The 18,005-nt window shown below is 32.6% G+C and overlaps 1 protein-coding gene across 1 annotated transcript; it reads left to right on the forward strand.

The window, feature by feature from the left end:
- The first annotated feature begins 1,814 nt into the window (after nt 1–1,814).
- On the forward strand, nt 1,815–13,316 carry LOC106074725 (stromal cell-derived factor 2-like). Its single transcript, XM_013235558.2, has 6 exons — nt 1,815–1,968; nt 7,968–8,080; nt 8,849–8,931; nt 9,264–9,403; nt 10,847–10,928; nt 11,625–13,316. Exons 1-6 carry the CDS (start codon nt 1,878–1,880, stop codon nt 11,848–11,850), a joined length of 735 nt encoding a protein of 244 aa, XP_013091012.1. The 5' UTR covers nt 1,815–1,877; the 3' UTR covers nt 11,851–13,316.
- The last annotated feature ends 4,689 nt before the right edge of the window (nt 13,317–18,005 follow it).

Genomic DNA, 18,005 nt, shown 5'->3' on the forward strand with positions numbered 1-18,005 from the left:
TTCCAGCGCGCAAACCGCACGACCATGCAGCTATGCTAGGGTTCTAACTATCTTTAATTGATACCATACAATCGCATGGTTGTTGTCTGTGTTGGCTAAAGTGATATAAATAAACTAGCTAAACTCGTATTTATGCTTATGTAGGCTACACGTGAAGGAAAAAAAAGTGTGTTTGCCTGAAATCCAACACGAGAGAACGAAAAGTTGAATTATAGGCATAAGACAGCCATAAAAAGAAATTAATGTGTAATTAATACATTAAAAATCTGTATATTCTGAATATTTGTGTTGTTGTATTTGTCTTAAAGAGCTTATAAAAGCACTTAAGTTATACAGTACAGTAGGCCTATAGTGTAAGATCACTACCGTTCAAGTTTTAATTTTCGAGTACAGCTTTTTTTTTTTTGAACTATTGTCAACCTGCCTTTACAAAAACAACGTTGAAGTAGGCCTAGTGCACAGCCGAAAGCTGTTCACTAATAAAATATTAATAATTTGAAAAAATATCATCCAGGATTGTTGAAATGAAACAATTCACCTACATAGAATCTATAAATCAATATAAAATGTTTCCAATAATGATCTAAAGAAAGTGTGTGAGAAGCTCATCGGACGGTGCAGCAAACATGCAAGGATGCTCAAAAATCTTGTGAAATTTAGTTGTTTTTTTTAAATGTCATCATAGTTAACTAAATAAATCCCGAACATCTACCTCTTTGTAGACACTGCACTCACCCTAAGGAGTGGACACCCACCTCTGTTAAATTACCATCTCAATAAAATAAATTCCACACAACTACCCCTTTGTAGACACTGCACTCATTCTAAGGACAGAAGGACTGAAGAGAACAGCAGACTATTTTTCCTTAGCACAGTCTGCAAAAGAGCTCACAGCTTAGCAGCAAAAAAAAAAACTGGCAAGAAGAAGAAGAATATCATCATAGAGACAGTTATCTTCACTCCCGAAAGACGTTTTGAAATATCCATTGCAGAAAATTTACGTTGCGAATTGATGAATCTAGCTGAGCAGCGGGACATGCTGAAAACAACATCCTTGGATGAGTGTGGGAAACAACAAACATGAACACGATGACTATTGTGGTGATAGTGATATGAAATTTGAGAGTAAAGTGTGCTCAAATTGCTGTGACCGAATTTTAAAGAGGTACAATTTACTGACAGGGACAGGGGTATATCTTTTAATTGGATTGGCTTATAAATTTGTGCCTACGTACTCAAATAACTTGTCAAGGAAGCTTCTGCACATTACAATTTTTAAAGAATTGGCCGAAAAGCATCTTAACACAAGAACACATGGAAAAGTTTATGCTGATGGCTTTAAATAAAAAAATTCAATAAATTGTTTGGGACACAATTATAAACGATGACCTTCCCCTAATACCAAAAAAAAATAATTCCAAAACAGTTAACAATATATTCATTTCAAACTCATTAAGGTTTATATTGTATTGTAAATATATATTTCAGACTACATACACGAATAACTAAAATACTTTAAATAATCCTACGCAGTTTTCGATTATGTAACATTAAGAGAATTAGACTAACATATATAATACTATGTTCAGTTTGTGGGCCGGACTATCTGGCTATAATCACTATATGGTAATACACAGGCCTATTTTGATACCTAGTCCGCCACTGGATCTCCAGTTGTCTTGTTCAAAAGACAGCAGATGAAAGAAAAAAAAAAAAAGGCCGTCTTCTCGACTACCATAACGTCGGAGAGCGTTCCACAGTTTGAGAAACAGCTCGGTGTTTAGATATAGGTCAGGCTCATGAAGCTGCTCTTCAGAAACAAAGTTTATATATAGTCAATTCTTAAACATTACGTGGAGACAAGAGGAATCATAATCATGGCTTTTGTAGTAACCGGTCGTAACGTTTTCACTCCTGCCTTCCTTTTTGTTATTTTTACATTTTTATTGGATAGCATCTATAGTTCAAGTAAGATTACGTCACACATTACAATAGATATTAAAGTGTTAGACTTATTACATTCTTTGACATTAATTAATCTAAGAATCTAAAAAAAAAAAGACTAATCTAAAGACTAAAGTAAATCATAGTAAAGTAAATGAGACTATCTCTAACTCACTAACTGATAACTATCAGTTATCACTATGACATACTATGAGTCAATGAGTGAAATCAACTAAGTCTAAATGAGTAAATCTAATCAAATCACAAGTGACAAATGTCTCCATTATCCAATGATTATCATTTTTATGATAGTAACTGATAGTGATACTGAGTTATTCCTGTTATTGTGTTATTACAATCATTGAATCATTATAAAATATAAATCATACATCAGTAATATCTCATCAACCACTAAAATAACAAGGCAGGAGGACTGAGTGAGAGTGAGGAGTCAGTTTTTTTCTTCATTCTCAATCATCAATCACTGATTGAATCAATGCCTTGGACGGCTTGGAAGGGTTCTAAATATCACGATTCAGATTAATATAACTCAGATATCTTTTAATATCTAGATCTATATAAATATTATCACATATTAAATGATGATATTACATATTACATATAAATGATATTATTTAAATCAGTGATGCCCAACCTAATTCAACCTGCGGGCCAATTTAATTCCGACACTGGTGTCGCGGGCCACATGACCGTAAAGGTACAAAAATGAAAAAAACTAATTTTATAGAAACCTGTGGATTTAGTTCATACTACTTATCTTATCTTATCTTATATGATACAGACGTTACTTCAAAAAAGAAGATGATTACGTCCTACGCGTCATGCATTTAGTCATGCATATTAACCAATGACTTAAATTCTGCCAAGTCACTGGTTTTCCTGGCTAGCTCAGGCAACCCATTCCATGCTCTAATAGCACTAGGGAAGAAGGAGTGTTTGTACAAATTTGTCCTAGCAAATGGGACGAGGAATGTGCCTTTATCTTTGTGTCTTTCAGAGTATTTTATTAAATTTTGTTTTTGTATTTGAAGATTATGGTTCAGTGTTTTATGTATGATTGCTACTTTACTTTTGAGCCTTCTGTCCTGAAGCCTTTCTAAATTTAGTGATTTTACTAAAGGTGTTACTCTAGTCAAATGTGAATATTCGTTTGTTATGAATCTCACTGCTCTATTTTGTGTCTGTTCCAGTTTTTTAATGTTTTCTTGAGTTGAGGGGGTCCCAAACGGAGGATGCATATTCTATTATTGGCCTAACCAAGGTTAAATAACATTTTAGTTTTATGTTCTTATTTGATTTATAGAAATTTCTTTTAATAAATCCTAATGCTTTGTTTGATTTTTTTGTAGTTTCATCAATATGTGGATTCCATGACAGTTTTTCATTTATTATAACACCTAGGTATTTTGCGTTTTTAGTCTGTGTTACTGGTTTGCCATGAATAAGATAAGTGGAATTAATTTGTTTTAGTTTTTTTGTTACTCTTAACAACTGACATTTTTCTGGGTGGAAAGACATGCTCCAATTTGATTCCCATTTCTGTAATTCATCTAATTCTCTTTGTAAAATATCTGTGTCCTGTGTTGTTTTTATTGTTCTATATATTATGCAATCGTCTGCAAATAATCTGACTTTTGTTCCTGAGGTAATGCAATTTGGTAAATCATTTATGTCAATTAAAAATAGTAGTGGACCCAAGACTGTTCCTTGAGGTACACCTGAGTTTACTGTTATTGGTGTTGATTTAGAGCCATTTATTATTACAGTTTGTTCTCTCCCTATCAGAAAATCTTTAATCCACTGATGCCGTGAACCATTAATGCCGAAATATTTTAATTTTTTAAGCAAACTATGGTGGTGAACTTTGTCAAAAGCCTTAGAAAAATCTAGTAAGATAGCATCTATTTGTTCACTATTATCTAAACCTTTTGAAAAATCATCAATTAGTCCTATTAGTTGTGTTTCACATGATCTATATTTCCTAAAGCCATGTTGGTATGGTGTGAGGACATTATGTTTGTCTAAGTGGTTTATAATGTTCCTACATATTATGTGTTCTAGGATTTTACATGTGATGCTGGTAAGTGATACTGCTCTGTAGTTTCCTGGGTCAGATTTTTCTCCTTTTTTAAATAGGGGACTTACATTTATTAATGATATTATGGTAGGCCTACACGTCAGAAAATGGCTTTATTTCTCAAGTTAAAATGTAAATATTCCCATTGATCCACCAATTTTAGACGTAGTTTACAAATCTTTTTTTTTTGTTTCGCAGCACATGCCAAGAATGACGTAATATTTGTTTTATAATGTCGCTTATTTGTTGTTTAAAAAAAGAACACACTCACACTTTCTTTACAAAAAAAAATGTTTGCTTATTATCATGTTCCAAAAAAAAAATTGATTCTAAATTCCACTGGTAGTTACTTCAACTTTCCCATTTCATAATCGTACAAATGGGGGCCCTGGTGTAGGTAAGATACATTTTTTAATATTTTTTTTTATAAAAGGAGGGGTTTTGTACTCTTTGTGCCGAAGTTTTGGCGGGCCGGACGGAACTACGTCGCGGGCCGGATCTGGCCCGCGGGCTGTAGTTTGGGCATCACTGATTTAAATTATTAAATTAGAGTCTAGATCTTGAACTTGATTATTTTATCCAAATTAATTGGAAACCGGATTTATCTGGATAATGAAATGCGGAGCATAATAAACAGTCCATTCCATCAACAATATAAAATATAAAGAAATTTCATAAAATAAGGAGGTATCATTGTCACTCCTTATGTTAACATAAAATTTATAGGGGAACGAAGTGTTATACTTAGTAGCCTACCATTATTTGAGAGAATCTATTGCTGATCTTTTGCTGCAGATATTTGATGTTCTGAATAACTCACATCTGGATAAACAACATTCTACTTTATATTAATAATTATCTTAATCTTTGCTTGTGGTTTGTGTAAATACATGTTTTGACAATGTTACACTTACCATGCATACCCAGTGATATTTGAATTGTTGAAGATTCAACAGAAATTCTTTTTCATAAATTGAATGCTTTCATGTTCAAAATTGAAATCACAAATGAATAAACATGTACACTCAATAATCCAACTAAGAATTACACTTGATAAAAATTAATTTGAAGAACAAATGCCAGAAATTGATTCACAAGAAGTTAAAAAACATGGACCATGAGTTTACATTTTTCCCCCTCAAATATTCTGACAGAAACCATACCTTCTTGAATATGCTGGATTGCAATTATTGCATTTGCTCAATTAATGTTTAGCTCTACTGTGGATTTCTGGAATAAAGAGGGGAATTAACATCTGGTTTAAGTTCCTGCAACCTTGACAATTCTCTTTTTTTTTTAAACTTTGTCTGAGTAAATGTTTCCACACTTCCAATGGCTATTTCAAAGTCTTTCGGACCATTAGGGTATCACAAGTGGTCTAATGACCAGTACTTGCCATTCCTTTATTTTGTGTCATCCTTGCCTTAATTTTTTATCCAGTGTTATGCACTTTCTTTCCTTGATGTTGTCATCCCAGTTTTTGTCTTGTCTGCCTTTCTTCCTTTTGGTGCTGCTCCTTATAGAAAAGTCTTTACAAATTGTGAGAATATTGTGACATGGTCATAGGTTATGAAGTCATCTTGAGCATTAGTGGACATTTTGACCACTTTTGATAAAGCTTCTGTAATGATGCCCAATAACAAAGTTTTGTATTTGAGTTTATGTGGATATATAATAATGCAAAACATGGCTGTGAATTACTTAATTTACCTCATCTAGCTGAGATTTTAAACTAGGAGTGCACTGACTTTTAAAGTCAGTTCAGGCCTGGATACTTTATCTTAGATGATAACTCCAAGATATTTGAAGCTTTTGACAATATTATATCTCTTATTCCTAATTTTGAGACAATGATAGGGCTTTCTACACTGATGGTCTTTCTTTTTTAATTCTGATTTGCATGCAGTTGACATGTATACCATATTAGATGATAAGCTTTAAAAGTCTACTATTTCTTTTTCTTTTTTTTTTTTATGCTTGGCCTTTCATTTTTTCTGCAAAACTCAAGTTTATAATTGTTCTGTGGTTCATGCTCATAGTTTCGCCACAGTCTTCCTTCCGTATCATCTTCTATCTATCTGTGACAACCCATACTCATTAACATTCCAATTGCGATGAAGTGGCTTATTGTTTTCCTCTTCAACAAGGTGTTGGTTTGAAAAGACTATAAAGCAATAAAGAGATAGCATGAACTTAAACTAGTTTAAACAATGTATAATCTAATCAAGAATGTAAGTTTCTCCAAATACAATGGTTCATTTTATTAAAGCTGTATTATTTTGATAAAGCTGAGGGTATTTAAACTAGAATTACAATTTAGCTAACTGACTAACCCCCTCTTTTTTTAAAAACCTTTTTACAGTCTTGACACTGCAGTCTTTCTAGATTCAACTCTTACATCTGTGACCCTTTACTGACAGCTATAATTTGTTTTGAAAAAAAAAATTACATGAACTCATCATGTCCTTGTCGAATTAGGAGGGGTATTTACAACGACCCAGACATGATCTGTAATGTAATGGTGCAATTTCTCATTTAAAATGAATGCTGATATTAAGGTTAATTGTATGATTTTTTTAAGGTGAAAAGATAAAATTATAAAATTCTCAGATTTTTTTCATGAAAAATTACATTGACACTTTTTATCTATCACATGTCAAGTGATTAAACTGTTGCTGTTGGGTCCATTGTTTTTTTTTTAGTTCTGATCATAATCACATTTAGTGTTCTTGTCTTTGGCAGTCAGTATAAATGGCTCACTGGCTGTAAGTAATGCACTTTGGACTATTTTAATGATCTTTTAGAGGGTTCCATTACAAATAGTTCTCAGACAACACTTCACCAAACTATTGTTTCACAGAAATTAAAAATGTGTACTGCTTTTGGATTTTGTAAGATCCTATGTCTGAATCTAGATCTAATATGAGGGATTTGGAATGCAAGCAAAGTCAATAAGCTTTAGGATGGAACAATATCTGTTACTATCACTGTTGACTTAGTGAACCAATTATCAATGACCCATTTGTAGAAAATAAGAGAAGTTTTTTGGAAATAAGATAAAAGTCTTGTTGAACTTCCATAACCTCTCTTCCTAGAAAGCTTATCCAAACAAATTATTACTTACTTACTTACTTTCTAAGACTTAGATCAGCCTATGCTGTTTGGCACATAGTGTAATGAATTTTTTCCACAGATATCGGTCATGGCGACTTCCCTCTCTTACCAGTTTTATGCAAACATCAAACAAATGATAAATGTCAATTTCATATTTTTATTTACTAATAGTACTTATTAGGGAAACATTACAATGTTACATTTTTCACTCACAAAACATTTGTTAATTCTTTACTAAAATCTAATGTTACTTTGTGTTACAGTGCTACAGGAAAATTTTTGTCTCAACTGGTTCCATATGGCTTTGCTATTTGCTTGTCTTGTTATACACCATGATGGTTTGTCCTTAAGCAGGACATATTTAAAAAAAAAATTACTCTACTATCTATTCATACTAAGAACTATTAAAAGATTCTTTGCCATTAGATTTCTACTAGCCTAAAATTGTAAACTTTCTTGCAGTGCATTTAGTATAAAAAAAATAATCATATAATAGGATATAATAGGTTTTATCAGGAATTAAGCTTAAGTAATAAGTACCCATTTAGATCTCTTCAAAGTCTTGGTCTTTATTTTGCTACATATTATTATTCCTAGGAGTTTTTGAATGTAAGATCTTTGGATTAACCAGCCTATAGTTTTGACAACTCAGTTACTGTTAACAAGCAATGACACAAAGGCCTGCCTGCAGAATGTTCTTTGCAGTCTTTTCTTCTGTGTATGCTTTCTACTGTTAGAAGTTGTTATTATTTCTTTTTAATACATTTTAAAACGTAATTGTAAATTGATTGTATATTGCTTATTTATTCAGAATTCGACTATGATTTTGTTACATGTGGGTCTGCATTAAAAATTTTAAACACAGCTCACAATGCCAGATTACATTCCCATGATGTTAAATATGGATCAGGCAGTGGCCAGCAGGTAAGAATTTTTTGAATTGACTCATTATTCATAGACATATTTATTTTTTTTGATTTCTTATAGTTTAAACATGTTTTTTTTTAAAGTTCAATGTTTAGAGATATTTTGTTCTCAGTAAGTCTTTTACAAATTATAATTTTGCCCATTGCAGCACAGGCACATCATTTTCTTTAATGCAGAAAGCTCATGGGGGCTATTTTTTTTTTTTTTTCATTTCTTGTCAGTTTCTTAGGAAAATGATATTAATATTTGGCTATATGTCACTAATTATCCATTGTCCTTTTTATTCCCCCTTTCTTGCTGCATCCAACTAAGCATTGTAGCAGGGCTCTAGTTAAAATTGAACTTCAATATCTTTCTCACCCAGTCTATTTTTTTTGTTACATTTAAAATAGGTATCTTGTTTTGTTCCCCCATTCACAGATTTAAATTGTCAACTAAAAAAAGCATTATAATAAAATAATACACAGCCAAATTTCAAAAGTAAGCAAATTAGTTAGAAGATCATGAATTTTCACTTACAAATCACTTTATAAAGTGAAACTGACTTCTATAGTGCTTATATGATTAGACTCAAACTCAAGCCTCTGTCAACAATAACAATCTCTCAAGAGTCATCACTAAACTTAAACTATTAGACTAATGAAATAATTAGAAATAAATAGAATTCGTTATATCTTACAACCAAAATTCTATTTACAAGTGCTATTTACAATACTATATACAATTTCAATCATCACAATAACACCTGAATTTTTTTTTATCCAGTCAGTAACAGGAGTTGACTCTTCTGATGATCACAACAGCTATTGGCAAGTGATGGCTAAGACAGGTGCACTTTGCACTAGGGGGTATGTATTTATATTATTTAAAAGCCAATTTTTGATATGCTGGCAATAACATAAGTCAACATGTTTTTTTGTGTGCAGTCTAGTAGTTTAGATTTATTTATTGTTGTTAGATAATTATTAAGCAGAATTTTTTTTTTTTTTTTTTTTTTTTTTTTTTTTTTTTTTTTACTTAAAGGGAAAAATTTCTTCTATGGCGCATAAAAAAATTTCTTTTTTCCACAGGTAGACCAAAATTTAGTTTAAATTTTAATTCCTGTCAAAATGCTTAAAATGTATTGACATTAGACATGTTTTTTCAAAACTTTGATGATTTGCTAAACTTTTTATTACAGAAACCCTGTTAAATGTGGTCAAACAATAAGGCTTATGCATGTCGCAACCAAACGAAATTTACACAGCCACCATTTTCAGTCACCCCTTTCACATAATTTAGAAGTGAGTGCCTTTGGGGAGAATGGCGAAGGAGATGAAGGTAATGCCTTTACAGTTAATCTGTTGCACAGTCATTTTTTTTTTCAATGTAAATAGTTTTTTTGTTTTTTTAATTTGTAATATTATATATAATTCATTAAACTACTCTAATAGCTTAAGTATGAAATAGTTGTATTAGTACTCAGTTTAGCACTAGCTGATAACTATAATTGATTGTAGGTGGGTGTAGTATACTTTCTCTTTTTATTTAGTACAATATCATTAACCTTCTTTTAACAACAAGACATTTAGTTTCTTTTTAAGGCTTATTGGATATTTAGAAGCATTTTAGCAAAACAAATTTTCTGGAGCAAGTTGTAAGAAACATCTCAATAAATCAACAAAGAATTGTAAAAGACACATTAATTTACTAATGATTTTAAAATGTTTTATAGAGACACAAATATTTTGAAAACTAATGTGGTTATATATATATGTTTCATAAAGGAAATATATTTTGTTTTTCCCAACATAACATAAAAACAAACACTATGCAGGCCTTGTAAAATTGAAGTAAATCATACACCAGAATGGATATCTTCAACTTTAAACTGTTAAAAAATAGAATGTGACATTGTCACATACTTTCATACAGACACGTAGTGTAGACTAGCTAAGTTTATTTGTAATTCTCTGCGGCCATCTCCATAGCAATGAGCTCTGGCAGTGAGGCTGATTTCTTGGTAAAGACGACATTCAATGACCATAAGGTGCAACAAGGACATAGTGGTGTGACAGACGTGACTTATTTGCAGACGTAGAGAGAGAGAGAGATTTGGGGAGAACAAAGAAGAGTCAGTTGTAGAAAAAATCTTGTTGAGTGCAGTTGTAGAAAGAATGTTGTCCAGTGAAGTCGTAGTTTTTTGAGTTGTAAAACCAGTACTATAATTGCATTTTATTTTATTACGAGCTTGAACAAAGATAGTTAACTTATATATTTTTATTGTACATTGTGTATTTTTATTCAAGTGATTCCTAGCTCCAGAATTAAAACTTTGTATTTATTATTGAAGGGTCTTCTTTGTTTGAATTAACAGTTATATTTGAATTTCCAGCATGAAGATCTTATTTTAGTGTTCAGTAATTGTTTGAAATAGAAATCTACTTTAAATTGTTACTTAAAAAAAATGCATTGTCTGATCAACACAATCTTATAGTAACCTCAAGAAATCTTTACATCAAAACAAATGATCTTCACATCTAGCACTCAAATATAGAAATAAATGGCTTGACATATTTTTTTTTTTAAAGTCGATATGATTGAATGAATCACCTAAGAGAGCAGTGGAACGTTAAAAATGTTTAAATAACTGAAACTTTGATTTAATCATGTTGGATATAGTAATATTCTACTTTCATCTAGCATGTCGACAATAAAAAAATACTGTACATAAATTATAATGGTTGAGGATTGTTATATAATAAGTTAATCATTTTATTACAGGAGACAATTGGGTAATTGTTTGCAATGGTAAATACTGGAGTAGAAATGAAAGAGTCAGATTTAAGCATGTCACCACAGAATAGTAAGTTGCATAAGTTTGTAATTATAACTTTCTTATACTTTTAGTAACAATGTAACATTGGGTTGTGTTTCTCAAAGCAATTTAATTTCAGTTTAATTAATCTTATAATTGATGTAGTCAGAAAATCCAAAAAAAATGAATTAAACTAAAAATTAATAAATCAGTATGTCACTTGTTATGTTATAATGATAAATAAAGAGGTGAGGTTGTTGTTGTTTTATTTTACACATTTTCAGCAGAGATGCATTGTCAAACAATTTTATTATGTATCAAACCAAGACAATGTTGGCTATTTAGTATGTTAATAAACAACAATATGCAATTGACCAAGTATTGAAATACAGCATGTGTTGCTTTGTTTAATCATTATGCAATCAAGTGATGTATTCAATAGAAGATTAAGTGGGTTTTCATTTTATTTGATTTTTTTTAAAGGCATTTCTCCATATTATTCTGGTTCCAACTCATTAAAGGTGAGGAGTATCCGGGAGAAATGTCTGTGCTTGAGAGGCACAACTCATCTCAAATAAAATTTTGAATCAATAATTCCTCTGTAAGGAATTCATCCTAAAAACACCAGTTTAGCAGCGAAAAAAGTTTATGCCACTTAAAAACATCCCCCCATACATAAATATATATATAAAAAGATAGATATATATATATAGATAGATAGATATATATATATTACATTTTCAGCTATTTACACATGTCTGGAGACACCTATGGACGTCCCATTCATGGCCAAAGAGAAATTAGTGCCTATTCAGGCATTAGTGACCTTAACTCATGGCAGGCTGCAGAAGGCATCTACATTAAACCCACGCAGACAAAATCTCGTACCTCTGTTGGTGAAGATAATGATGATGACAGTGATGACGATAATGAAGACAATGCTAAAGATATTCCTCATGATGAATTTTAACCCTATAAAGTCTAGATTTAAGTTAACGTTTCAATGGCTTTGTTTTTTAAAATGTTTATCTTAACAAGCAGCTCGATGTCATTGTATTATTATTATTCCTATGTTTATATTTAGCTTTTTTAAATTGAAAATGAACCTAAAAATTATAAAGACAACTATATGCCCTATTAGTGTGTTTTGTCTAAATAATTGGAATTCTTGGAACATTTTATTATCTAATTCACTTAAGCCCCATTAGCTTTGCCTCTTCTTTACCTTAATGTGATATATATATATTTCGCCCATCCTTAAAATGAAAATAACTTAAAACTATCAGATAATGCAACACTGTAAACCTAACATGGCTATACCTAGAAATTTCACATATTTCTTGATTTTTGCTGACTTCCTAGCTACATTAGCTACAGGTTATCATTAAAATTGTCATGTGAGGAAGTAGTGCTGTGGACCTCCACCCTGAAATTGTACTTTTTGTATGTATTTTTGTGGCACTAGTAATATCCCTTAGATTATCTATATCGTCAAAAATTATTATACCACCTGAAAAAAAAAACATACTTGTAATTGTGATGTATATTCATTTCTCAAATCTCACATCAAGATGTTAGTCTGGTTGGGTGTGCTTATTGTTGAGCTGAATGGATGAAATCAAAGCATGGGTACACTTTGTTCATATGATATCTGGTGCTTTGCTGCAAAATGTCAAAATGTATGCTTCCCAATGCAGTTTTTGTATGGACTGAAAGACACACATTATTAAGGTGTCTGTGCACATTACCCACCAGCACTGTATAACTGGAGCTAGGGATCTTAAATATTTACAACCACTTAACAATGTGGCGTATTTCTTTCTGTGCCAGATATGTTTCAGTTTTGTGACCAGAACAAAAGACATTAAATTATTAATTAGTTAATACAATGTTAACTGTGTTCTTTTCCATATTTAAAAGGTCAGAGTTCATCTGTTCTTTCTAACTTTAAATGTTGTTTTTTTTTTTTTTTCTACTTTGCGGATTAGTTTTACTTCAAAACTTAATTATTAATCTAAGTGCTTTGTTTTTTATACAATGATTATTCCTTTAATTTTATTTCTAAAAAGTATGTTTTTAATTGCTGATTGCTATGAACTGAATGTTTGACATGATTGGGAAATAGTAGTGTGAAAATACTAAGATTGGTTTAGAATGAATGGCACTGGGGGTGTCACGGCCTGATTATCAGATGAAAATATAAAGTTCTTTGTCAATGTTGTATTTTGGAATTAAAGAAATAAGGGAGTGGTACGGTTATTCTTAACTGTTGGCAACATTTTTTCTGATTTTTTTTTATGCAAATCTTTTTGGTCATCTATGCTTGTATTTTGTATATTTGCTTTTGATACACATCCATTAACTAATGTCAAACCTTATCTTAACAAGCTTACTTGTTCTTTGTCTGACACTTTAAGTATTATTATGAAGCTTATTTATTTTAAAAAAAAATCAACAGTTAGTATAAGTATAACACTAGAAGATTTTATATATATTTAACAACAGTTAGCATTCTGTTGCTTAAATTTAGACTTAAGAAAAATTAAATTTTGAAGGTTTTGACTAGATTTATCTGTCATTCTTGTGTTGCATTCTGAATTTTGTTGTTGTTTATTTATAGTCAATAACTTAGATGTTTAGATATAGCCAAACTTTAAGAATCTCCATTGCTTTTTTTTTTTTTTTTAAAGAAAACAGTTTGTTTGTTCTTAGACTTTTAACAAAAAGTAAATCCAAAATACATGTATGTTTAATGGTTTATTTGTTGTTTTTTCAAATGGAAATTGAAAAATAAATTATGAAAAATTTTTCTATTGTTTTGTAGTATTTATCATTCATTCATTCATACACTTCTGTCCTCATTTTACATAACTGGAAGAAAGAAAAGGATAACACTGCTAGTGACAGTAGACTCACTAAGCCATCACTGAAAATTCAGCAGATGCTTAACCCATCAACAATTTCCGGGGATGGGGGGGGGGGTAAGTCTACTCGACCAAATTTACAATTTTTAAATAATTTATAAAAAAAAATTAAAACTTTTTTTAGTACAGCGATTTATTTAATTTTAAAATGGAACAAAAGCATATACCCCAACAGTAAACCATGGGTGACTGCAAAAATAAAACGGGAAATCATCCAAAAGAAAAGAGCATATATGAGTGGCTACGGACAGGAAAGGAAAATAGCACAACGTAATTGTCAGCGTCTTTCTTGAGGAATGGAGGAGAAACTACCGAACCAAGCTGGAGGACTCGATAAGTGACATGAGACAGGCGTGGGGTATCATGAACAAATTGGCAGGAGCACATGTCAAAAGTAAAAATAATCTTGCTACAAGAGACGACAAAACATTATCCAAGCTAAATGATTTCTATTGTCGTTTCGACACTAACGATTTTGATTATCTAAAACTCAAAGCACTGGAAGATGTCAAAGTTAACAACTGTTTAGAATTAGCGATTACTAAAGAGCAAGTCTGCAACATTTTCAAAAACGTCAACCCAATGAAAGCTGCTGGGCCTGATGGTATACAAGGGCGAATCTTAAAAGAATGTGCTGAACAACTAGCTGAACCTTTCCTAGAGATTTTTTCCACTTCATTACTAAACCACGAGATATCATCTATGTGGAAGTCTTCTATAATTGTACCTGTGCCAAAGGTTTCCAAACCAAAGGAAATGAATGACTTTAGACCTGTTTCATTTACTTCCATTATGTCTAAATGTTTAAAAAACTGGTGCTTTTTTTCTGGGACTGTCTCATGATCCAATCAATCACCAACAAAAAAGAAAAACAAATCAGGGGCAAAAGCATGGGCCTACATCCTTGTCTGTTTTTACTAGAAGGAGTTTGTAAGCTTACAGTTGTGTATTACTAATTGGCATGATAACCCACCGTACAACTGTTTAATGATGTTGGTGAACTTCGCTGGAGCTCCTTAATGATTATACTGGCGAAGGTCTTCTCAAAATCCATAAAGGTCATGTACAGAGGGGACTGGCATTCAATGGATTGTTATATGATAATGTTTAGTGTGGCAATGTGGTCAGTAGCCTACACGATGTTTCCCTCCCAGCCGGTCCTAGTCCTAGTCTTTTCGTAGATAATACAGACGTTACTTCAAAAAAGAAGATGATTACGTCCTACGCGTCATGCATTTAGTCATGAATATATTAACCAATTACTTAAATTCTGCCAAGTCACTGGTTTTTCTGGCTATCTCAGACAACCAATTCCATGCTCTGATAGCGCTAGGGAAGAAGGAGCATTCGTACAAATTTGTGCTAGTATATGAAACGAGGAATGTGCCTTTATCTTTGTGTCTTTATGAGTATTTTATTAAATTGTTTTTGTATTTGAAGATTATGGTTTTATGTGTAATTGCTACTTTGGTCTAGGGCATCTTTTAGACGTTCCAGTATTATCTTAGTTGTTGCACTGGGTAAGGTCATCCTTTCTTGGGTATCTTGACTAGGTAACCCAGCTTCCAGATTATAGAGACCTGTAGGCCTACTTGTTCTCGAATCCTGCAAGCAGCGGATGTTGCATTTCAGCTGATGTGTTGGGCTCTACCTTACACTTCCACCGGTATATAGGCCCTAATCTGGACCTGCCGCCTTTCTATTTTTTTTTTCACTTTGTGCCATGTAAATAATGCACCAATACTGTGTGGTGCGCATGGTATTAAACGGAAGATCAGTCTAGAAATCTAAATCGACCACCGGCATATAATGGTTATGTTTTTCGTTGGATGTGATAAACTATGTGTATCGCAGCTAGTGCTGAGTAGCCACGTAAAATACTGCACTCCCCCTTAATTAATCATCGGACTCGAAAACAACGCTTGTATAAATGTAGGCTATCAAGGAAACATGCTTCCAGATACCCACTCCCCACACCATAAAGATTGGACCGTAGCGCTTTATTAATGCTATAGTATACATAGGCCCTATATATATATATATATAGGCCTATATATATATATATATATATATATATATATACGTGGGCGCCCGCAGGATTTTGAGTAGTCAAATTCTAGACATTTTTTTGCACCATCAGGTCAATTAAAATCTAAGAAGCAACTGAACAAGTAGTGTTTCCAATGGTGACTGAAGTACAGTTGTAGTAGACTGGCCTAGGCTTATCAGGCATTGATGGCTGACCATTCACCCCTTTGAATTCTAGGTAGCCAAATTTTAGCCATTTTTTTACACCTTCAAATCAATTACCTTCTGCTAGGAAGCAACTTAACATGTAGTGCTTCCATTAAAATAAAGTTAATAATAAGGATAAGCTATTGTTGTAATAAACTGTAACAACTCATCTGTAGTTAATGTCCGACCATGTACGCTGCAATTCAATATTCGATATTTTATAGCACGTTAGTCGTAACGATTTGTTTTCATTTGCATATAATTAATAGTTATCATTATATTTAGTAAAGGCCTAGAATATGATAAAAGTATATTTTTTGTCTTGAAATAAAAAACCTTGCCAGCTGTCTTTTGATTAGATATACATGTATGGGAAAGTTTCTTTGAACAAGATTGAAGAGTGCAGTCATCTTGATAGATGTATTTACGTCTTGCGGAGTTGCGGTCAGTGTTAGCGCTCAATAAAATAAAATAGCAGGTTAAACAGGTACATCAGTTTGTAATAAAAGAGATATAAAAAAAATTCTTCCCATACCAGCCGAGTTGATTTGATTCGACGGAGCATATATACAAGCATGAATTAACTGCGTTTTCTTGGTATTTCGTTAATAAAATGCAGATATCTCGGGCACTGAACAGATGCGTTTGAGCGTTGGATTTGTTGATGGCGATAGTACTCGATAAAAATTCTAAAAATTTTAACATTGTTGTTTAGAGAGACGCACTGCCTGTGTCCAACTTCATTGTCAGCGAATACATTATATACATTTTTCACATGGACATACTATAATACTCGTCCAAGGCTACGATGGCTGCCCGTGATGTGTTCAGGCAAGGATTCGTGAAAAATATCCTAAAGCAGACATTGTCCGTTGCGAGTCCCACAGACTTAAATTTGTTATTATTGACCTGTATGCCATTTCATATATACGTAATGCTGTCGGTGTCATCCAGAAGATTATCTATTTCTTCCATAACAGTCCCAAGCGAGAGCGTTGATGCTAAATTTACCTCTTTTGTGTGAGACACGATGGACAGAGAAATACGAATTCCTTCACGCATTAAGTCACAACTTTGAGAAGATCTTTAAAATAACGCCTGTAAGTGAAACCTGACAAATTGCATATGTGTAATCTTTGCCTGCTTCTCATGTGTTTCTGATTTATCTTTTAATTGTCAATTGTTCATCTTTTCATGAACCAGTTTCCGTGATGTTGCAGTCTGTCTATCTAAAAGTGGCCGCTTAACAGCAAATCAGCAGTCACATTAATGACATAAATACCAACATGGCCATGTTGAGGAACACTTCAAGGATGACATCTTGAGGAAGGTGAGACTGCTGGTAGGCCAACGGGGTATTGGGTTGGTGCTACTGAGAATTTGTAGCCGACAGACATACCGAGAAAAAAAACATAGGCCTACCTTTGGAATTTGGGAGTTATTACAGAACACTGCTTTACATTACGTAACTTTGTTCGTTGGTTTCTTAAATTCATTAACATTTGACAAGCAATAGTAATGCTCATTTCAACTTGTTTTTGTCTACGTCCTTAAATGATGCAATAGCTGCAACATTATGAAGAATATTAGCTCTGCCGGCTTGTCCATCGCGACAAGAAGTAATTGAGTAGTAAAGTTATTGACAGTTTGGGCAGCGTTTGCATTTTTTGTTTGATCAACCGTTGGGATGCACGGACCGCACGGATAAACTGAACAAAGTGTACAGTAGGCCTAAATAGTTTGTTCACATATGGGTGGCGTGGTGCCAGTGGCGTAGTAAGGTACCCGTTGGCCCGGGTACAAGAAAATGTTGATGCCCCCCCTCCCCCCATGACAAATTTTGAAATTTTGTGAGATAAAAAAATCGAGTAATTGTATGCATCGGTACATTTAATAAAAGACATTTTAATTCTATTACAACTTCATGAAAACAGCCGACAGAATCATTGAAGACCATGTTTAAGTA

Source organism: Biomphalaria glabrata, chromosome 17, assembly GCF_947242115.1.
Source record: "Biomphalaria glabrata chromosome 17, xgBioGlab47.1, whole genome shotgun sequence".
Classification (NCBI taxonomy): domain Eukaryota; kingdom Metazoa; phylum Mollusca; class Gastropoda; family Planorbidae; genus Biomphalaria; species Biomphalaria glabrata.